The following is a 23,666-nucleotide window of genomic DNA, read 5'->3' on the forward strand; positions in this document are numbered from 1 at the left end:
TGTGTGTGCGCACGCTTTGCACCCTCGCATTTCCATTACGCACAGGACAGCGCTCACATGCCTCCTGGAAGAGCTACCCTGTCAGAATGGAGCGGCGCGCAGCAGGAGCCTCTGTGACTGACCACACTGAGAGCCGCCGTGAAACTCGAGCTTTCCCAACCTTTCTCACCTCCTTATTTCCCCCCGGATGGGCAAAGCGTGTCACTATTCTAAAGATCATGTCAGGACTCTCATCCTCTCAGCCTTCTAGTACTCCACAATCGGGGGAGTGTGGTTTCATGCGCAAAGAAGTTCAAGACTCCCTCCCGTGAAGTCATTTTGCGTTTTTGGTTTGTGCTTCTTCTTCTTCTTTATTTTACATTTTCATCTAAACACTTGTAAGCCCACCATGGCAGCTGCATCCTGAGGAGGTGTTGGAGGAGATGGATGTAGAGGAGAAGGATGTGAACGGTTCGAGCTGTTTGCGGAATGAGAGCGACTGCGGGCTGAGCGCTACCTCTGCTGGAGTGTCCACTGCGCTGGCCAGCGTGCTGATCTTCACCATCGTGGTAGATATCCTGGGAAACCTCCTCGTCATCCTGTCCGTGTACAGAAACAAAAAGCTACGGAACCCAGGTGAGACGCACAGAGGATTGCATGGAAGTTATTACTTATATTGATCCTAACTATTCAAAATAAAAGAACCCATGTGAATTCTTTACCAGCTGAATTTAGTAAGCAAAGCAAAACAACTTCTCTCTCAGTGAGCTTTCTTTCCTGCCTTCATTCATAACTAAAATTATGTAATGCACTGTGTGGCCTGTGACACCCCCTCCCTCTTGTATGACAATCAAACTGCTATCTGAAGTGGACCTCCAGCCTCACTGTGACAGAGTTTCCACAGCCTTGCATGCCTGCCTGCCTGCCTTCATATCTCTTCATAAATAATGGCACGCACTCTCCCTTCCATTTGGCTTTAACCTTGCTGGTTTCTCCATCCCTGATAAATCACATCCCTCCTTATATCAGGTGTCGATGAGCAGCCAAGGTGAGAGACACCGTTGTATGGTTTCTTTGTTGCTTTGCACACATTTCATGCCACACACAACCCTCCTCCTCATCTGTTGTGGGCTAGATTTGAAATGTTCAGACAGCAGAGTGAAGGTAAAGCTGACATTTATTGTTTTTTACCTTTGTGTCCCTTCTCCTCCTTGGCAATGGTAGCATTATCTTTCAGCTGTCCCTTTTATCTTGTAGCCTGTAGTTTCTAATGGCCACTGAGAAGCCACTGTCATTTCCAGTGGCTGGCACTGTTTGTCTCCTAGTATCTGTTTTCATAACCCTGGGGACTGTATATATAAATGAGTTGCATTTTATGTTTTGCGCACCAATATTCTTCAAGGTGCCTTTTCATCTAAGCACTGGAGGAGCAGGGTTTAGTTCCCCCATCATTAATCAGCCAGAATAAGAAACTTTTCAAAGAACTAGCACATCCTTCTTCTTGGAAATGAAAAGATGATATGCAGAGATATTCTCATGATTTGCTCCCACTTTTTTCTTGGATGACAAATAATAGTCTCTTGTTAGTAAATGTTGGCAGTCATTACTAGTTTGTCGTGTCTCTCTGTAAATAAACTGGTAAAAGCTGTATAGTAGCCAATATTGTGTGGCATAGAAACACATAAGCAGTGATAGACCCACCCCCTCAGCCACAGGACAGACTGAGCAGTAAAGATCCTGAAGCCCTATAGTTTATGGTATGAGAGGCAGCTGTGCAACAGATGCGTGGACACAGGAGCGCATTTTGCTTTAATTGACCGGATCTCGTGATTTTTTTCCCTACTAAAGATAAAAAGTGCCGAATAGAACATCGAGATGTCCTGCAGAGGCTGACAACATATCAGAGAGCAACAAGCACGCGGTGCATTTGATACTCTGCTGCTTTTGAACTTAAAGGTCTGGAGGAGAAAGCAGCGTGCACCCAGGCAATTATACCCAGCAGCTCCGCGGCTCAAAGTAAAGCGAAGGACGCCCTCTGAACCCGAGCGAGAAAACACAGTAAACCTTGCGATCACAACAAAATGCTAATGGGAGCATGCTAATGAGGCAGCGGGATTAGGTCAGCGAGTGTTGGGGATAACGAGCCTTTAATTACAATTTCAAATACATTACATAACACACCCGTTTTACAGCAGCCCAAAGCCATTTTGGCAAGAAGTTGAGGATCCCGGAGAATAATTTGATTATCTGCTTGGCAAAGGCAAATAAATAAATAATGGCACAGTCCACTGATCTCAAACAACAGGCCAGGACTAAATGGCCTGTTCAAGAGTCCACCTTGGGCTGGTGGACCGTGCGCACTGCACTGATTGCAGACCTCGCGTCAGTGTTCCCCTGCTCTAATTGGGCTTGCTGACATATCTAGTCACACGCGAGTCCTCCCCACAGTTGTGCTGCTCCGTTTGTTCGCATGTATGAATAGAAACCTGAAACTCCAGTGGAAGCTCAGAGCCCATCCTGCTATCGCTTTGCTTTTTTTTTTTTTTTTTTTTCCACGTGTGTCCTTAAGTGACTGAAATTGTTGCTGCCGTTAGCCTATCAACAATCTCCTCTCTGTTCTTAACAAGCTATTTATAGGTTTGGCTCGCTTTGTATGAATGTTTAATTGTACAGTTTCCAAAAGGGAAGCATGGATACAGCTAAAGAACAGCTGTAGCTTTATACATGGGCCCCTTCTTGTTTGCTTGTTTGTTGTTTGCGCAGGGCCTGCATATACGATTTCATGCAGCGCCACTCTTTAGGCCTCGCAAGGAGTGTAAGTTTAAGGTTTACATACATATATAAAAGCACGCACTCAGATGTGTTAGGCGGGCTGCTGAAAACATCCCATCTCATCTCTCCATTACACATTATTCAGACAGCTGGTTTGCTTCCTCACACAGCAGCAGCAGGACCTTTCCGCTCTGTTTCATTTCAACACACTCGCTTTGCACGCTTCCTCGATATACCCCCTCACTCTCCACCATTTAACCCCCCACACACCCCAAAAAACAAACAGTCATGTACATGGAAACACGAGGTTCGCATTCTAAGTGCTGAAACATCTTGGGGGCGAGATCTGGTACCTTATGTTTCATTGGTATCAGGTTTGCAGGGGGTCTTTCAAAGTGCGCAAATGTAACAGGGCGTGTCCACCGGATCCTCAAAGTGTACAGCATGGGCACTTATAGGACTGCCAATGGGGTGTTAACACTACGCTTCTCCACTGGGGGTTAACCATACTAAAAATACACTCACAAAATGCTTTCGGGAGAGAGAAAGAGTAGTGCGGTACAGACAGAAAGAGAGAGAGAGCGAGAGAGAGAGAGAAAGAGGGTTGGAAAAAGAAAAGGATGAGAGGGAAGCAGATGAAGGAAGAGATCCCACGCTGCGCATGCGCGTGTAGTTTGCGCCCTGCCGTGCCGTGCGAACTCTGGGTCGTGGGGGGGTGTAGTGAGAGTTGAAGATGGACTTGAGTTTTTGTTAAATGATGCATTGCAACCCCCTCAGCTGCTCCACAGTCATGAATAAAACCTAGAAACTGCAGCGTCCACAGGAGCAGGGGTGGGTGGGTTTAATTGAGTCAGTAGACTTGAGTGAGTCAAACCAGCACCCAATTCAAATTGACAGCACAGATCCACGGGGAACATCACTTAGCACGCTCCATTAAACATGCCCCCCGAGCAGATGATATTAAGTTTTCCAGCATGGTCGTGGGGCATTGTTAGATTAATATTATCTTGCTAAGCCACACCTGGAAATGTAATCTCATATTTACGGCTCATCCATCTCGGACAGGAAGAGGCTTCCTCTTTAAAATGACCACTTTTCACCCTCCTACCTTGAAATCCTGTTGCACTGGACGATGTTTGTGTACCAGTGATCCTCTTTTATGCCCCTTTTTAACTCCAGGCTGCTGCATTTTTTCCTATCTCAGACATACGGGCTGTGATTGGTAGATGGGCTCTGATGATGATGATGATGGTTTTGACCAGGCTCATAGCGGGCTGGGTCACCAAAAGGCAGCTCATGTCAGTTTAATGTTAAGTTTCATTCTCGTGTTCATGGGGCCTCTCTGGCTAGAAAGGCCCCACGAACACGAGGTCACGAAGTCGCCACTACTAATTCATCAGCGCTCGTGTCCTTGCCAAAAGGTTATTCTTGCTTATTTATGATAACACGACTTACTAAGTTGAATGCAATCATATTCGGGGTATGCTCTGGCAGTAATAAGCCTTGTGTTGCTGACATTCAGATAGATTCAGGCACTGCCAAACCCTTCTGCATGTCTTGGTGAATTCCTCCGAAGGTGTATAAATATAGTCGGGTGAATTAAAGCTTAGTAAATCAAGTTTCCAGTATGAGCAGTGAGAGTGATGGAGTACAGATGGTGGATTTGAAGGAGGAACACGCACCCCAGAGATTCACATGCGCAGCAGCCATGGAAGCAGTGAGATTGAAAACCAAATCGGCCTGCAGCCCTTTTTTGTTTTGTCTTGCGGTTTGTTTGCATGTGTTCGCCCGCATCTTCATAATGTAACTCTGTATTGCTCCAGCTCCCCTCCCCCCCCACACCCACACACACTTTTTTTTTTTTTTTAATTTTTGTATGTTTTTTTTTTTTATTTCCCACGTTGTTTTACTGCTCTGAACCGCCAGGTTGGAACGAAGCGATGACAAATATCCAGTTTCTCTCTCACACTGTGCTCTGTGATGCGCTGTTTCAATTTATGTTTCATTCACCAGAAAAATATGACAGAGTCTCACACTGGGGAAATTCGCTGGGTGGTTGCGCGGCTCTCTCGGGACAGAAGACACAGCTAATCTGATGCAACATTTCGCTTGTTTCACAAGTTTTTGTGCGCGCATACTGCAACGTCAGATCACTGCAGTGGTGTTAGACAAGTCGAAGGCTGCGTGTCAGCTGTCCCTAATGGCCTGTAACCAATCAGCATTCAGGTTAAGGTCTATTCAACACTTGGTAATTATAGCTCCCAAAGACGTCGACTCTGTTCTCGTATCCGTGTGAGAACATCTCTGTTTGATAGAGCGGTCTTGAGTGCTGTGAGTTTGGGTGTCATGAGCATCATCGCCGGCCAAGTCGGTTAATTAAACCGAGGTAGAGAGGTAATGGTTCGTCCAGGGTTTGAATAATCGATGCCAACAAAACAGAGACAGTCATCTGGCCGCTTCACAGCGATCCTCTCAGCGGTGTTTTAGCACTTACCTCATCCTCCTGATGATAAGCGAGTAAGAGGGTTCAGCCAGAGTGAGCTGGCCGGACCGTGCCCCGTCCAGCCGGCACACACGCACACACAATAAAGGAGCCATGTGATGTCAACGAGGACTCAAACCTCTGCACAATGACAAGAGCACAGAACGAGCACTGGGAGCATCACAAATGCAATCTGACAGATTTGCCCACTGAGCTGACTCAAGGATGAAGAACAAATGCTTTTTATTTTTGTCCCAGCAGGCTTGAGCGACGGCTGGTGCCGTTTTAGTGACTTGGAAAATTGATTTGTCTGTAAAAACTCCAGGTCGGCGGGAAAAGGTGAAATCAACCATCTGATTTTCTTCTTCATGAAACTTTAAATGTTCTGTGCCCCTGTTTGCTTTGTCTGCTTCATCGGCACACCCTGTGAATAAAGTTCCAGGAGTGAAATAAAATTAGACCGGTTGCTAAACAACGTAACGCGGCCTTGTTGGCATGCAGAGATTACAACAGGATCTGAATGCGGATTGATGGCCACATGTGTTTCAAATCCACTTCCATCATATCTGCCAATCAGCGCTGTTGTTTCAGCTGTTGTCTGAGCAAGCAAGAGCTTTGCTCCTTTTACATTCTGGCTTTATAAGTTGTCACTCAGCATTTTAACATACACTAAACCGCTTAATCTCTAAAAAGATGGACCAACTCGATCTATTGGCTGTAAAACAACAGCTTTATGTTGTCCTTAACATATTGCACATTTACTCCAACCTCACACGAGGTTAATCCCTGTTTTGCAAAACCAACACAATTGCGTTATCTTCTTCTTATCTGTCTTCTTATCTGACTTTACAATTTGATTTATTGTTTTATTCTTCCCCACCCAGAACAGCTGCACTGTAACAACATCACATGTCATTTTCTATAACTCATGTCATCTGAGGAGATCCAGTGTCACACCAGAATCAGCCCTGACCTCGGGAGGCTGGGGGCTTGTTTGGATGTAATCGGACCCTGAAACCACCCGCGTCCTTGTTGATATGTACTTTAACTGCGTTCTAAGTATCTGACTGCCTTTTCCCAGGAGCGAGGAAGCATTATAGTGAGAAGAGCATATTATTGGGATGGACCTGCCCATAGGGAGATAACCTTTTGCTCACACTAGCTAAATTGACTAAATCTGGTCTTAATCAAAGTACAGGACAAAATAGGTTGAGCTGATGATGGGGCTCCATGAAAAGTCAGTTATAATTTGTCTTTGCAAGGGACATGATTATCCAGAGAATTCACCGAATATTTGTTAAAATAAAAACTATATACACCCAGGAATGCCTTGCTAGTATAGCTTTGGACCCTATTTTGTCTTAAGAATTACTTTAATGCTTTGTGGCATAGATTCAACAAGGTTCTGGAAACATTTTAGTTTTAGAGATTTTAGTTCATATTGACATGATAGCGCCACAGATTCGGGATAGAAATCCCCTGTTTCTTGTTTCACACACTGTGCTCGAGAAAGACATGGTTAGCAACAATAATCAGGTAGGCTGTGGTAATTTGATGATTTTCAGTTGGCACTAAAGGGCACTAAGTGTGTCAAGAAATAATTCCCCACACCACTACACCAACACCATCAGCCTGAATTGAAAGCAGCCTGGCCATACTCCTCTGACCTAATCAACAAGGCAATTTTGCCACTCAATGGAAATTTTCTCTTATTTGTCACCATTCTGTAAACTACAGAGATGGTTATGTAAAATCCCAGTAGATCAGCAGTTTCTGAAACACACCAGCACGTCTAACACCAACAACTATGACACATTCAAAGTCATTAAAATTGCCTTTCTTTTCCATTCTGATGCTTGAACGTCAGCAGCATTCTTGACCATGTCTAAATGTATAGATGCAGTTGCTGCCATCGACCATATATTTATATTTACGAGCATTTGAGCAAGTGTACCTAATATAATGACTGAAAATGCATGTGAAAGTCTTTGTGCCAATAAGGAAATATTGCAGTGTGACAAATTTCATGGCAATCAGGTTCCTAGTAGTTAAAATATTTCCAGCTGGACCCATTTCGACCGCTCGTCTACACCTAGCAGCATTAGCATACACAGAGAATTGAGTATGGACCTGGATCCAGATTGGGGCAGTAAAAAATAATGTAGTATGAAAAAGATGCAGATATTCTTGCTCCCAGCTCATGAAATACTGACATCAGGATCATGTTTTCATGCATGAAGGGTTATACCCCTTAAGCATTAACTCCCAGTGCACCTGGATACCTCTAGCTAGGTTTCCTAACATGGGGAATGTGCAAAAACCAGATGGCCTGTATCACTGCTTTTCTGCACTTTTATTTGACTTTGGTTGAGGATTTGACGTTTTCTATCACGATTTGTTTGGCTAAAGATGATCCTGCATATTTTACCTTCTCTTTTGGTCACGTTTAGTCAGTTTTCTTAACCTATTTTTTTTTCTTTAGGCAACATCTTTGTGGTGAGTTTGTCTGTGGCAGACCTGGTGGTGGCGCTATACCCCTACCCACTGGTCCTGACGGCCATCTTTCACAATGACTGGACTATGGGTGACCTGCACTGCCAGGTCAGCGGCTTCATCATGGGCCTCAGTGTTATCGGCTCCATTTTCAACATCACGGCCATCGCCATCAATCGCTACTGCTACATCTGCCACAGTCTCCACTACGATCGTCTGTACAGCCTGAGGAACACACTCTGCTACCTTGGTCTCACTTGGCTACTCACCGCCATAGCCACTATTCCCAACTTCTTCGTCGGCTCACTGCAGTACGACCCTCGCATCTACTCCTGCACCTTTGCCCAGACCGTTAGCTCGTACTATACAATCTCCGTGGTGATTATTCATTTTCTGATCCCTCTGCTGGTGGTGTCCTACTGCTACATGAGGATATGGGTGCTCGTCATTCAGGTGAAACACCGAGTTAAACCGGAGCAAAGGACCAAACTGAAACCTAGTGATGTGAGGAACTTCCTGACTATGTTTATGGTGTTTGTCTTGTTTGCCGTGTGCTGGGCCCCCCTGAACCTCATAGGCCTGGCTGTAGCCATAAATCCTCCGAAGGTTGCACCCAACATACCCGAGTGGCTCTTCGTCACAAGCTACTTTATGGCGTACTTCAACAGCTGCCTCAATGCCATCATATATGGACTGCTCAACCAAAATTTCCGCAAAGAGTACAAAACCATTCTCCTCACTCTTTGCGTTCCACGTTTGCTCCTCATGGAAACTTCAAGATGTGCCACAGAGGGACTGAAGAGCAAGCCTTCACCAGCCATTACAAACAATAATGTGGCGGAGATAGATGTATGAACTTTTACCGGGAACGTGGATGTTACCTGTGATTCACTGAGTGCCTTTTCAGGATCTGTTTCTTTTTCATGTTGTAAAGATGCATTTGTGTTTGGCGAGGACACCGCTGCCATCATATTCCTTCCAGCTTGCTGGACACTTTGCACTCCTGTTGAGAACAAACATCGATTGTATAATTATAAGTATTTTGTGTTCAATAGTGAGTTTCAAGACAGATTAACAAACCGAGGGGGAAAAAGTACAGAAAGAACAAATTACCAGGAACATTCAGATAGTAGATAGTAGCAGGCTGTGAAAATTATTTTCTTAAATTCTCTAAAATCTTTCACGCACACTTAAGGTCCGACACTCTTTGGGTGAGGGACCTACTTTTAAAGCCAAGTCCCAGCATGTGTATATCACGTGTCCGAGAATGACTCACTGCCTATTTGCACAGAACAATTACGAGTATGTCAGCACCATGGTGATAATGAAATAAATGTATTTTCTATGGCCACTGTGTCTTTGGGGTCTTAAATACAGTAATAATGATAGAAAAGCCTCAAGGTTTTATTTTCGTTCAATAGAATCCTTAATCTAATTTTAGGTTTAAACAGAAGCTGTTTTATGGATCAATTACCAAAGACTTAATGCTCTTATTTGGATGGTAGTGACTCAAGAGTATTAAAACTGGGGCAGGTGCCAATTCGAAAACACATTTCAGTTTCAGTCTAACTCAAACCTCGTAGTTCTTCTTCAGCCTGAGTGAGCATCTCAGCCTCAGTTTCACTGGCTTATTAATTCACCGTGATGCTGTTTCACCCTTGGGTTCATCTTCTGAGCAATGACGCGGTGGGACAAATTTTGGAAGCTTTTCTTCCGGTTATAATTGAAGAAACGAGGGGGGGAAAGCAAGTATATCGCAGTGGGTTTTTGTTTGTTAATGCAACAAAGCATGCCTTGTTGTTTGAAAAACATTCTCTCATAGCTTTTTGGCAGATCTTTGTCAAACACGACTGTTTTTAACTATTTCTAACCATTGCATTCATATGCCTATCAGACTAGGACATTTAAAGCTCTGGGCATTGCCATTTAGACCCTAAATGATTTAAAGATTGGCGAGATTGTGCAATGAGGAAGAACAAATGGTAAACAAAGCTAGGCTTCTTCTTTATAAAACGCCTGGGGGACCTGATAAGCATCAGGAAAGAGGAGATGTAGTTCCGTGATAGTGCAAGGGTGCCTGAGCACATGTCACCCCAGCCAAGATGAGCTCTGACAGCCTCCCAGCACAACTTCCACCCAGCAAACAAACTCTGAGCAGTTCACCTCACAGGGAGGCTCCGAGATGTCAATGTGACACATTTTTGATATGATGCACTGTTACTGGAATATTAAAGAGATTACACATTCCCGATGTCTAGCTCAGTATTTGTAAATATCATCGGCATGTTTCACATTTATCTACAGGTCGACTGTTCAGCCTTTGCGTTCTGCTTTGCTTTGAGGCAGCTAACCTTGAATAGTTTTCCTGATGTCTGACTAACTTAAATCGTCAGTGGATGATTACAGATGCAGAAATAGGAATCTGAATTCACGAGGGATGTTGGCTCAGCACTCAAGCTGTCTTACAGAGCCAGGCGGCGTCAACTCGCTCAGGAGCAGCAAAATGACACAAAACTGTTCAATTCTGCTTCTAACAAATCAGTGTGTGTGATGTGGAAGAAAAGAAGCAGCCCACATGGCAGCGCAAGGTCAGCCACAGATGAGTGACTAAAGGGGCTTGAGGGAAAATGACAGCATTCACTACGGCACCAAAGAGTCACAGGCGGATGGCTTGGTCACCCTTCTTCCCTCTGCTTTCACCTTCTACTCTTCATTCTCTACTTTTTCTGCTCTTTTGAACCTGTGCTGTTTATTTTCTCTTCTTGTCCCCTAAGGCGTCTTATAATAGTGTCACATTTTGTTTGAAACAAAAGGTTAATAAAGAGAGATTGCTTAAAGAAGAAAGGTTGATCACTGCGTCACACTGATTAGCCAATTATGCATCATATCACTGTTAAGCAGCAAGGCAAATACCCAAGATTTTTTTTTTTATCAATTTGCAGATTTTGCTCACTGTGACATAAACAAAGTGCATCACCAGGCAATCTCTGTCCATCAAAATGAGACACAGTTACAGGAGTGTGAAAAAGTCTTGAGTCATCCTTCATTTGTTTTCATTTTATGAGAAAAATGTGAAACAGGTACATGGAAATACATTATGTAAGGCAAAAGCAGCGTTTATACACTCTTAACAAGCTTGAAAGTCAGTATCTGGTATGACCGCCTTTATTCTTCAACACCGCCTGAACTCTCTTAGGCAAGCTCTCTTGTAATTTCTTGAAGAAGTCTCCAGGAGTCGTTCTCCAGGCTTCTTGAAGGACATTCAAAGCTCTTCTTTGGGTGTTGTCTGACTTTTGTTCTGTTCTCTGTCAAGATGATCCCACACTGCTTCATTAATGTTGAGGTCCAGGCTCTGGGCTCTTGTCACTGATTTTTAGTCCAGTTCTTGTGTAATTTGGCATGCCTCAGCTTTTTCGCCCCGCCCCTCTTCCTGAAGAATGGCTTCTTGACAGACGCCTTTCCCCTGAGACCATTTCTGATGAGGCTTCAGTGAACAGTAGGTGGATCAGCTGAAGGGTCCGATGCATCTCTGAGGTCCTGCGTCAGGCCTTTGCAGGATTTTTTGTATTTGTGAAGGACATTACTTTCAGATACTGCTCATCTGCTGGATGTAGGTTTTTTTTTCCTGACACTTCTTTCATCCTCCACTTGTCCAGTTTCCTCAAATCTTTTAAGCACACACTTCACACATGCTGAGATATGCCACAGTTTTTGGCTAATAGCTCTTTGGGAATAACCATGTTGGTGCAAAAATACTATTGTATTACTACCAAGCTGAGTTATCTTTGAGACTTTTCATAGATTCAAGTAAAGAAATTGGAACAAATGATGCATTCTTCCAACAGGCTGCTAGTAACAAAGATACAAAATTTAATTTATTATACAAAATGAATTTAGCTCTCATCTAAGTTGTCTGTTGTGTGTGGACACAACACTGGTTTATCCGCTGAGTTAGGTGCCTTTGTATGCTTGAATTTTTCAGGGTCAGTATGAAGTGGCTTAACAAAAAAAACAAAACAACAAAAGAAAAGAACAGAAAAAAACATTCCTCTAAAATGTTCGGGTACAAAGACTAGACTGAAAATGAGTGAAAAAGCAGCCAATGTCCAAAGAAAAACAGTGAAAGATCTACAGAACTATTCCTCAAGGACACATGAAAAAAAATTACAATAAAGTATGGCACCTTGAAACCAAAAATAGGAAGAATTCAGGGGTGACTCAAGAGTTTTGCACAATATTGTAAGTCCATATTTGGACAGTGGACAACGCACAGCTCCTCTTTTTGGCTCTGTACACAACCATGGTGGATTTCCAATCTATCAAGATTTGATTTTCAGAGACTCAAAACTAAGTTGACAAACTAACATAATTTAAAATCTAAGGATGTTTTTTGATACTTGGACACTTGAAAAAAGTCTTTTCCAGTCATTGACTGTCTGGAGTAAGCCAGGCCTTTATGAAGCTGCCGTCAGTTGCGGCTTGTTTGTGAGTCACTATGACGTCACTTTTGTTTTCAATAACTGAAAACATGCTCTGTTGGGTTGAGATCAGGTGACTGGCAGGCCTATTAAAAATTTTCCCATTTCTTTGCCGTAAGAAACCCTTGGGTTACTTTTGCAGTATGCTTTGGGTCATTATCCATTTTCACCGTGAAGTTCTGTCTGATTTGATTTGGAGCATTTGGCTGAATCTGAGCAGAGAGCACAGCTCTGTACACGTCACAATTCATCCTGATTCTATCAGCAATCACAGCATCGATAAACACCAGTGGCCCGCTTTCACAGGAAGCCATACATGTCCATGCCATAAAACTGACTCCGCCATGCTTGGCAGATAAGTATGAGCTGTGTTTCTCCTTCTCGAAACTTTTCTCTTCTTACCATTCATGAAGGTTTCATGAAGGCATCTCTGCACTGTAGACTTTGATAACGATATGTGTATCTCCTAGAGAGTGTTCTTCACTTGGCCAGATGCAGCGAAGTTGTTTTTCTTAACCAGAGAAATCATTCCATTATCATGCACTAGTTGTTTTGACGTCCCACTGGACTTGGTATTGAGAGCTCCAGTAAACAGCTACTAAAGGTAAGTTCACCACTTTGAATCTCCTCCAGATCTTTTATCGACTTAATTTATTATGGAATAATGAGGTAACAAGCTTTAGCCAACCAGGAAACTTCTTGTCAGTCAGTTGTCCAGTTACTTTTGAGTCGTTGAGGAATATACATGAAAATGGGTGTAACTTCAAACCATTTAGGCAAAGCTTTTGTTAAACGCCTTGAAATAAAGCTAAAAGTTTGCACTACCATTGCACATTTACCTTACTTTATGTATATATATATATCCAATTATGCCAAGCTTCCCCTGCTTCACCAACTCTTTCTCAGCCCACCCTACTGTTCCCCTTCAAGTTCTATTGCTACATGTAGCGACACAGCACTCATCCACAGAGGAAAGTACTTAAACTATGATACAGGTCTCAAACAGAGAGAGTCCTATTACAGCAGATCACAAGAGAAAAAAAGTCAGTGGACACATCAAAACCTCAGTGCCTGGTATGCACTGGCCAGCAAGATGATAGTTGTAAAAAAAACCTAAAAAAAGAAACCTGTCTTTATAAGCCAAGCATTAACGAACACTTACACTCTTTCAGTAAGTTTTTATTACACTTACAGCAACGTCACGATTGATTGTCAAGTCGAGTTATATTCATTTTACCTGTCTCTCTTCTCCTACAGTCCACGTGTCTGCTCTGCTTTGTGTGCATCTCTTTTATTGTGACACATACTGAGTGGAGCAGAGAGTACACTGGGTACATCCACAAATATGATGCAAAATGCTGCTGACACCCTGCTTGCTGATTAGCTCTTATCAGTCTAAAAGAGATTAGCCAAAACATTTAAGCTATAGATTCTATTTACCTGTTGTCCTTCTTTTATGGCTAATCCTTCCCCATCGCTATAGCTTCTTCTTTACATGAGGAACAACGCTGCAGGTACTGCTCTAACATAACCCAGCTTAGCAGTTTTCTAAACAAAGAAAGAAAAACCTAACGGTTTCCATAAGCAACCAAACCTGTGGTTTCCTTTTAACCAAACAATGTGATCTGTTTACAGATGTGCAAGTATCCATGGGAAATATTTCAAAAAACTGTGCTAAATATCTCATCTGATGAGTTACATCTATTCTAATTTGGTTTCCTTGTAACCCTCTGAGGTCCAGGTCATCACATGTGTTAATCCACTGCAATAGTTACACCCCTTTGCACTCGCCCTACAGTAAAATAACAAATGTTTCACAGGTTAGAGTTAAATGGCATATATATATATTTCTCCTCTGTAATATTCTTGATATTTATAATTGAGCAATTTGTATATATTAGTGCTATTTCTTAAATGTGTAAACTTTGTAATATATCGTATTATTTAATTAGTTTAGTCTGTTACCGTTACTGTCTTGGAGCAACTGTAACCCACACGATTTCCTTAGGGATTATGAAAGTATTCTGTTTCAGATTCTGATGATTAATCCTAATCCTACCCCGCACTTTGGGAGACCTGCACCAACCGGCGCTTTGCAATATCAAACTAAAATAAATACCTCAATCCTAAATATCTAGTGACATGTTCTATAATATGTACACACACTAAATGTGATTCAGAATAGTTTTGCTTTTGTATGGATTATTTTATAGTTTAACAGTACCACCATCACACAAAATCTCTAACAGCATAGACATTGCTTTATAGTTTGAAACCTGCACTTTGGACACACGTTCTCTTAAATCAGTGATGTGATTTGGATGCACTGGTGTGTCTGTTGACTCCAGAGGGTTAAAACACCATTTTAAAATATTTCTAAATCATACTATGTCTGTAACATATGTATGTTGGTATATTAAACTGCACATACAAAATGTGCAGCTTTAAACAGTTCTCAAAATCAAATTTAGCAGTAATTTAGCGATGTAGGCTTATGATTTACAGCTAGACCAACAGTTATAAGTAACAGAAAGGATATCTACAATGGTCAAGGTAAATAGCTCAAGCTGTACCACGGCTGATGGACTGTTGCTGTTCCATTTTACACTTTACAAGTTAAAAATTCTGCATTTTGAATGGTTCCTAATTATTAGCAATTACATGTTTTCTTTAGAATTCTCAACTGTAACAAGTCTGATGCAAGTCTGGCAAAAACTGCATGTAGGTCAAGCTTCCGCTAATAATAAAAATAATGGTATCACTTTATAATAATGTAACACTATTAAGCATTAGTAAGATATTAGCGAGTGCTAATTAATCCTTTATTTATCATGAATCCTCCTTAGTAAGTCATTTATAAATACGTCTACATTTATTCATCTATATACATCATGTACAGCTATCAGTTCTGTACATCACTGCTGGTAATAATCATATCAATCACTTACACAGGCTGGTCTTGGTCTTTGATATTTGATTTACTGCTTTAATATGGCTAACCATGTTAGATCATTTTAAAATAGAGCGTCTTTGTAAAATAATAATTGTGCTTAAACTAAGTGGACTGATTGAAAAGACTGCGTCATAACTCATGTTATTCAGCAGAAGCGTCCGTAATAGAATCCAGAATCTGGGATGAATGGCTGAAGTGATCCCCCCGCTGTGCCTGTCACTTTGTGATTTAATATGAAGGGCAAAAGCTTGAAGACATTTTTCTTTCTGTTATGTTCAAGGACAGCATGGTCTACCCACCCCGCTTTATGCTACATGATCCATCATAACTCATGACTCTATTTTGTCAATTTCACATACGTATGTGATTCTGTCCCGTTTGAGTCACGTGGGCTTTCTGAGCAGCGCTCAGTCTCAGCTCGATATCAGCGGTCTGGTAAGCTAGAGCTAAGTCACAGCGTAAAATACTGAGATAAGTCTAGTGTAAATGTAAATAACTGTTGTTTTTTTTGGGGGGGGGTTGTTTTGTTTTTTGTTTTTTTGTTTTTTACCGATTTTCTTGCCTTGTTTTTAGTAGATCTCTCAGAGCTCTGTGCAACTGCACCAAGTGGAGCAAGGCATAAACTCAAATTCATCTGCTGACATGAAACACTACATCCTTTACAGCTGTTCACTTACTTGCCTATTTTCTTCCCTCTTCAGTTTAACGTGCGCATGAGAAGTGCTAAAGAAACAAATCGTTTGTGGGCGATTATTTCTGCGGCAGCAGAACTCTGTCGCAAACACGGCTGACACAAAATGGATGAGCAATGATGCATTATATGGCACAGCTCTTGCGTGACAGGATGGTTTTTTGGCCCGCTGGATGAAGCCGCACGTAACGTCGCTCTCTGCACAGAGGAATTTCTACAGCGCTTGCACATCATTGCCTTTTACAGCGGGGGAGTCTCACTGTGGGCCTGCTGCTACAATGGCAATTCTCCTAATGCATTTGTCCATCGGGTTTAGCGCTGCCTGCCTTATCATGCATATGATGTGTTCCTACATGTCCCGATGGGCTGTGGGTCACAGTAGTACCAGGAGGTTTTAGGTGTCGTACATCCAAAGAGGCCAATGAGAGTAAGAAATGGGGAAGATGACAATGATTTGATGTGACTTTATTTGTATCATAGTCTACACAGGGGATTGGACTTAACTTAATTTAACTCAGTTATTTCTGGTTGAGAAAATGTTCCCATGCTCACTATTGACAGCAGGTCTAGTGGACCATTGTGGCGAAAATATACGTAGCTCTTCATACTTAATATATAATTAAATTACCAAAATGTAATACATTTTTAAAGTAGAAGATTACAACTTGATTGACATTTATGTCAATCATAAATGCCGTGTTTGGGAAGTACCCTATATGGTAAAAACTATTGAGCCACACCTTTTAATGACTGAATTCAATGACACTAGTGTATTGCTTTTTTGGGATTGACCTTAGTTCCAGTGAAAGGAAATCTTAATCCTTCGAGCTCTGTGGGAACAGTTTGGGAAATGCCCTTTTCTTTCCAATCATGTGTAAGGTGACCAGATTCTAACAAACTAAATGTGGGACAAACACAGCTTTTGTCTTGAAACTTTTCCAACCGTAATACAAAAAGAATAAAAGGAACCTTCTTATGGTCTTTTGCAGTCTTTATATACTCCTTTATTTTCTGTTATTTAAGAGCTATTTTCATGTCTCTGGTAGTCAGTTCAGTATTGATGCATCTATAGACTGGAATACCTTTTTCAGCTACATCTGACAGTTTTACCAACTTTTAGCCAGTTATAACACCGACATACTGTGTCACTGTTTGCTCCCATGCAAAACTGAAACCAAAAAAGAGAATAGAGAAATAAAAACTGATTTCTCAGGTTCTTTTGCCACTTCACTTTTTTTTGGTAATTTTCATCATATTCAAAGCTTGTGACTTTTTGGTACCTTGTAGCTTTCACTGATGGGAATTAGACAGGCTAGCCTTCATTTGAGCCATCCCTTCAGATGCACTGGGTAAAAACTGAGACTTTAGAGAAGCGCATCATCTGCAGACTCCATGTTTATGCATATGGTTGAGGATTGGACACCAGAAAAGGTCCTGCAGGTGTAATGTGTAGGTGGCCCAATACCTTTGTCCATACATAGCAGATTTATATAGAGCTGAGTCTGGGTGAAACTATTCTGAAAGTCTTTGTTTACATTTTCCTTTGTTTTAAAAGAGCCGGATCATTTCCTTTAAATGTTATCTGTTATTTTTTTAAGTGGTTCCAAGCCAGAAAAAATAAGCTACTATATTTAATAAAACACTCTATCATTTATTTTTATTGTAAAATATTCAGTTATAAAGTAACCAGCATTCCACTGTTTGGTACATCATGTGAAGTAATAAGTGAAATAAATTCCTAATGCTTGCTGACATGACTGTGTTCCAACAACAATCCTAAACCACATCAGGAGCTGCACAAACAGGAAAGCTGTTTCATCCTTACGTGTCGTTAAGGGGAGGTAGCTTGGTCTAAACAACAGGTGTGGAATGTAGGGGGCCTCATGTTCGGCACTGACTGTCGGTGAGACATGAAGTCCAAATAGCCTGGGGAGTCCAGACACAGGGGGCCATGAGAAATACTTCCAGAAGGTCGGAGGTCAAGATTCACTTGAAGGGCAACCTTCAAATGAACTTCCAATTAAAGACGCCTACAGACCAAATCTACAGGCTCGTATTCCACTGAGAACATGAGTTTTGTCAGGCTTCTATTTTAGAGCTGGTTGTTTTATTAAAATTCGTAATCCCACCATGACGGGGTGAACATGTGCATCTAGTGACTGTACTGACTCCATCTTGTGTGGTTTATGGTCTATTCCCAAAGCTCACTGCTATAAACCATCTAATTAATTTCCAGTTTTTCATGTGCTTCCAGGGAAAATATAAGTCCAGCATGTTTAGATGAAGGAATTTTGATGTGGATTATTGACTGATGACCTGTTTATCAGAAGAGGTCACTGTTTATTTTATAGTTGGTCCTAACTGTGATGACTAGCATGAGATGTGCTGCTGCCGTTCCACCAATAAGGGATGTATCGTCTCAACTTCTCAGAATGTATCATAATAAAAAGCATGAAGGTATAAAATTACAATGGAAAGAATAGAGAAAAAAAATAAAATGCTTTTATTCTATTCTTTTTTAATCAGTTGCCTCATGACCCTTCAGATTTATCTTCTCACCCTTTGGAGTGGGCTCAGACTGTGGGTAAAAAATCCACCCATCCATCCATCTGTCCATCCATCCATCCATCCATCCATCCATCCATCTATCCATCCATCATCCATCCATCCATCCATCCATCCATCCATCCATCCATCCATCCATCCATCCATCCATCCATCCATCCATCTGTCCATCCATCCATCCATCCATCCATCCATCCATCCATCCATCCATCCATCCACAACTCTGGGTCACCACAGCCGAACCTTATCTCAGCCGTGATAGAGCAGACATGTCACCAGTTTTTCACATTTAAAATAAAAAACCTAAATAATGAAAAGCTGGAAGTTTAAAAATAATAAAATAAATATTTGAATGACATGTGATTAAAACACCGGAGCGGCCCCTTTTCCAGAGCAGTAGAACCCTTTAAATATATTTTGTTGATAGTTTAACTCTCTGAAGGTATACTCCTAAGTTATAAAGTACTAAAATGCTTTCATTCAAACCCCTACATCAACGTGTCCAAATACTGATACCGCATTTTTAATTTAATGATTCTATTTTATTTATACAGTGCAAATTTACAACAGCAACTGCTTTAAACTGGCACTATCCTAAAATATTACAGAGAAAACTCCAGTAATGAGATAATCTCATATGAGCAGACACTTGGCAACAGTGGGAAGGAAGAACTCCTTTTTAACAGGAAGAAACCTCTGGCAACACCAAGCTAAGGGAGGGGCAGCCTTCTACCTAAATGGTTGGGAATTGAGGGGAAGTGGAAGAGGAACCAAGAAAATATAGAGAGACAAGGACAAAACACGCATTATTGAAGTGAAAAGTGAAGAAATTTAAACATAAAAAACATAACTCTTAAAAGATTGCAGAAAATGTGGAGTCTCTTGAAAATAAGCAACAGACTGAATCCATTTCGCTGAAAAAGGAAGAAAGGAAGAAAAGCAAAGCAGAATGTTTGGCAACAGTTTATTATTTGAGAGGTGAAAATACGTTTCGGGCTGAATGACATGAAAAACTGTCTGAATGAGCTGCTGAAAAAATATTAAGTGGCTGATTTGTACTAGTCTTTTAGGTGAAGATAAAAACCGGTTGTATGGTTAGACACACAGAAACACGCATATACACACAAAAAAGGCACAGGAGGTGAATGAACTACACTGACAGGTTTATTGCATGGTTCAACATTGGGGATGATGGCTGTTGATTGACAGCTTTTAAAATGAGAACGAAACCGAGCCACCTGATCCATGTGAGTCATCGCTACAATCACCAGAATCATAATTAAGCTCATCACATAAGATACTGAAGGAATAAAGGTGAATTGGTGATATATAAGTGATGTATAAACTACACAGGACATTAACAGAGAGACAGCAGGAGATCATCATCCCACACAGGTGAGCAGTAATATTCATGCCACACAGGGAAAAGGGGCCACACCTCAGTGCCATCTCATCAAACTGCTAATTCCTTCTCCCTCCTTCCCCCACATATAAAGGTCAAGGCTTACCCGTTCACCACACGAGAAACACACTTGGTTTCACAAGTTTACACACAAGAACGCACGATCGATTCAGGGACCGCTCTCCTGTGCTTCCTCTCTGTCTCCCAAAGGGCAAAATCTAACAAAACAAAAGAGGCAGAAAACAGTTTTTTTTTTTAAATTGCTCATGTTGGTTCATCTGCAAGAAGATTTTAAATTAATATGAATCACCATGACTATCGGCTGCATCTTCACACTCACTGACGTCTTTAGTGAGTTTTTTTTTTCTTTTCTTTTTCCTCCCCTCGGATACTTGAGAGTGAAATTGCCACTGAAACCGAAATGATTATTTAGAACATGGGTCCCTAGATTCTTCTTAGAGGTTCTCTCTCGTCTCTTTTGAGTCTTTTCAAACTGAATGTGTTTTTCGGGAGCCTGCTGAGCGTGAAACTGGTAACAACAAAAGCCAACTGGAGCAGAAAGTGCCACTCCCTGAGACTCAGAGAGGAACGCTTTGACCAGAAACGTAGGTAATGCACCAATACTAAATCCACACAAATTGCTCAGAATGGACTAAATGGCTTTCTGTTACATCAGCAATTAAACAGGAGATAACAGTGTAGCAGTGTTATTCAGGAGTGTGTGCACAAACACATGCTGAACATGTGAACTGTGCATGTACAGCTGCTGAGGACACTGAGGCTATGTTATGTCATGTTATTTTTTTCATTTAAGAATGAAGTAATGATAGTTGACGTATCAAAATCCACCCACTTCTATTTTCAGAGAATATTTTTGGGAATGGAAGGGCAGTGAAATGCTGTTTATATGACTGTATTTATCTATCTTCCAGCTAGGAAAACATCTATTTTTAAAACTAATCCAATTGCAAAATCCATTATAATTAGCAATTTTAAGATTTCACATAACAGCTTGCAGAACCACTTTTATCAGCAATAACTTGAAGGAATCATTTTCAAGTCTCTACATTATTGTGGAGGAATTTTGGCCCACTCTTCTATACAGCATTGTGTCAGCTCATAAAAGTTTGTCGGCATATGCACAGCTCTCTTAAGATGATGCCACAGCATTATAGTTGGGTCTGGACTTTGAGTGGACCATTGCAACACCTTGATTCTGGTTTGCTCAGATGCAACTTTGCAAACCTAAAACTTGGCAGCATAGCACGGAGAAGAGGCTTTTTTCTGGGGAAAAAAAAGTCATACTTGTACTGTGATGAACTTGAATCTTTTAAGGTACTTTTCCCAAACAGAAAGTGGTGAATATTCTACTTTTACCAACATCTGGGCTGCAAATTACCCTCATGACTCTACAGCAGACAACAGTCTGATGCTTTATGTCGCTGAAAGATAAGGCCAGCCTTTATATCCTCAGATTACTCGGGCTAATAAATTCTCTCATCGCGAGACCATCTGGCGTCTAATCTCGTCATGTGACCAGTCTCGTGACCATCCCGGAAGAAGCGATTTCAGCGCTGTCAACACAACGCTGACAGAGAATAAACGCAAGAATATTCGCGCACAAGTGCTCCCCAGTTTCATCGTTGTGTCGCTTCATTTACAGTACAGCAATGGACGGATCTATGAAAGCATCTCTGGACGCCTCCGCCCCACCGCCGCAGTATTTCAGAGGGTGAGAAAATAGTATAACGAACCAGCTAAGCTAACGGCTAGCTTATATACCTAGTGACCTGAAAACCCGAGCTCTGCAGTGCCGTTCATTGCCTGGGTATATCATAGAGACTTTTCTTTTATGTGGCACAATCCGGGAACATAGATGTAATTTTCACCAGGGTACATATCCACATCAGTAGTCAGCGTGTCAGACCCCCCCCCCGTGTGGTTTGATCCCGGCTGACTCATGAACTTGTGCTCCTTTGCAGAAATGAAAGCTCCCTGGTTTCAGCCCTCAAGACCCTGCTGTTCTTCACCATCCTCATGGTCACGGTGCCCATTGGACTGTATTTCGCATCAAAGGCGTACATCTTTGAAGGTGAACTGTGTTTGGCTCCCAGTTCCTAGTACGATGGCCTCGGATGATTGTGGACTGACCTCCACTCGGTTTCTGCTCTCAAATTTTCTTGGGGTTTTTGACTTTATTTGATCTATTGATCAGTGGTCATCTGCTGACCGGTTAATAGAGCAGTCAGTTTATCTTTAAGATCTAATAGTAAGAATCTTTTAGCATAGTATTTGTCATTCCATACCCAGATTTCCATTTCATATGATATAATAAAGATAATCCAGATGAGAATGTGCATTTATTGTGGATCTAGTGATTTATGTGAACTCTTTCCCCCATAACTATCACATTTGACGACTTCCCCAGTACCCACAATGACGAGTATACTGGTTAACATCGCCTACAATAATTGAATACAACCAGAGACGCTGTAGGTTTATACGGCAAGACATAACAAGCCACTGCAGCTTTTATTTTTCTGCGTTTCATTCTGTGCCAGAGAAAGTTGTGTTTAGCACCTCAATATAAACCTGACTTCGTGATGCAGCTGCTGGTCGTCGCCATTAACGCTCTGCTTCTGTTTCATAGGTTCGATGAAGATGTCAAGCTCTGACAGTTATTTCTACGCAGCCATTGTTGCGGTGCTCGCTGTGCATGTGGTTCTGGCTTTGTTTGTTTATGTGGCCTGGAACGAAGGCGCGCCTAAAGGCAAGGGCAAACATGATTAAGGCATATCCTTATCAGCTTAGAAGACCAGAGGAGACAGACCGACCGACGTGGGGAGGGATCCAAGCCCACCCCCCTCCCCTCACACCCCCTCCCAAGTCATGGGCATTGTAAGACCATCTACAATGAGCTGCAATAGAGCTCTGAGGTTAAAGCCTGAAACTACTCTGTGTTCCCCGGCAATGGCGGGGGGGATTGGAGCTTGCTGAGTGTGCTTGCTCACCAGCCTCAGCGGGCCCGCCTTCTTGACTTTCTTTTTTTCTCTGAAAATATTTCTTTTGTCAACAGAGGACAGCCGTGGTTTTTAAGAGGCTTTGTCATAAGCTGCCATTTGGCTAAGTGCTCTAAGTCCCTTCTCAGCAAAGAGTTTGTCTTGTAGGAAAGCATCTTGGGTTTTGACTGATGTGTGCAGGTGTGCATGCACACACACTTTGCCTAATGTTTAATGCATATGAAAGATTTGCTTCCAAAATGCTTCATTTAGCTCGAAGTCATGTTATTTTAATCACATTTTAGTTGTTGTACATTTGAGGATGTCCCTCAGCGTCATTATAAACCCATAATGTGCTTAACTCTCACGCAAACGATATCATCGAGTCATCTGTTAACCCTTTTAAATACAGTGTTTAAATTTGGTTTTCTTTCAGTTGATGTGCGTTTGTGTGCCGTAGCCTGGCAGCATTAGGAAACTTTGGTGTTGCAGTCAGTTCCTAATTCACACTGTATTTAAATTTCTGTGTTTTGTGTCGATGATGTAGCCAGTGACGGTGGTCGTCATGCAGATGTGAGTGCCGACTTGTTCAAATAAACTGGAAACTGTACATTTTTGTTGTTTTTAGTGGTATTTTCTTAAAATATAAAGATGCAAGGAAACGATTTATTCTTGGTTAAAAGAAGAAATCCGATTCTCTACAAAATCATCTTTTATTTTTAATAAAGTGCGCAGTTTTGTTTTCGGGTTTCTAGTGTGCGACCTGTGTTTTTTACATGGTCTAATACCGGAACAACAAACGGACTACTGTAAATGTGATATTAAAAATCACATTTAAAGTATTATCTTTTG

General features: G+C 41.7%; 2 protein-coding genes across 2 annotated transcripts; both read left to right on the forward strand.

Moving 5' to 3' along the window:
• Positions 1–416: 416 nt before the first annotated feature.
• LOC116324590 (melatonin receptor type 1B-like) lies at positions 417–9,188 on the forward strand. The gene is made up of 2 exons (XM_031745266.2): positions 417–615; positions 7,716–9,188. Exons 1-2 carry the CDS (start codon positions 423–425, stop codon positions 8,579–8,581), a joined length of 1,059 nt encoding a protein of 352 aa, XP_031601126.1. The 5' UTR covers positions 417–422; the 3' UTR covers positions 8,582–9,188.
• Positions 9,189–21,339: 12,151 nt separating this feature from the next.
• Positions 21,340–23,426, forward strand: vma21 (vacuolar ATPase assembly factor VMA21). The gene is made up of 3 exons (XM_031745268.2): positions 21,340–21,547; positions 21,798–21,907; positions 22,466–23,426. The coding sequence occupies exons 1-3, from the start codon at positions 21,486–21,488 to the stop codon at positions 22,603–22,605; spliced, it is 312 nt and encodes a 103-aa protein (XP_031601128.1). The 5' UTR covers positions 21,340–21,485; the 3' UTR covers positions 22,606–23,426.
• Positions 23,427–23,666: the final 240 nt, after the last annotated feature.

This window comes from Oreochromis aureus, linkage group 2 (genome assembly GCF_013358895.1).
Source record: "Oreochromis aureus strain Israel breed Guangdong linkage group 2, ZZ_aureus, whole genome shotgun sequence".
Classification (NCBI taxonomy): Eukaryota; Metazoa; Chordata; class Actinopteri; order Cichliformes; family Cichlidae; genus Oreochromis; species Oreochromis aureus.

Excerpts from the sequence above, each read along its gene's own strand:
- LOC116324590 (XM_031745266.2), top strand. The coding sequence starts at position 423 with ATGGATGTAGAGGAGAAGGATGTGAACGGTTCGAGCTGTTTGCGGAAT. Across the intron at positions 616-7,715 it reads CAAAAAGCTACGGAACCCAG|GCAACATCTTTGTGGTGAGT; the intron begins GTGAGACGCACA and ends TTTTTTCTTTAG.
- vma21 (XM_031745268.2), top strand. The coding sequence starts at position 21,486 with ATGGACGGATCTATGAAAGCATCTCTGGACGCCTCCGCCCCACCGCCG. Across the intron at positions 21,548-21,797 it reads CCGCCGCAGTATTTCAGAGG|AAATGAAAGCTCCCTGGTTT; the intron begins GTGAGAAAATAG and ends GCTCCTTTGCAG. Across the intron at positions 21,908-22,465 it reads AAAGGCGTACATCTTTGAAG|GTTCGATGAAGATGTCAAGC; the intron begins GTGAACTGTGTT and ends TCTGTTTCATAG.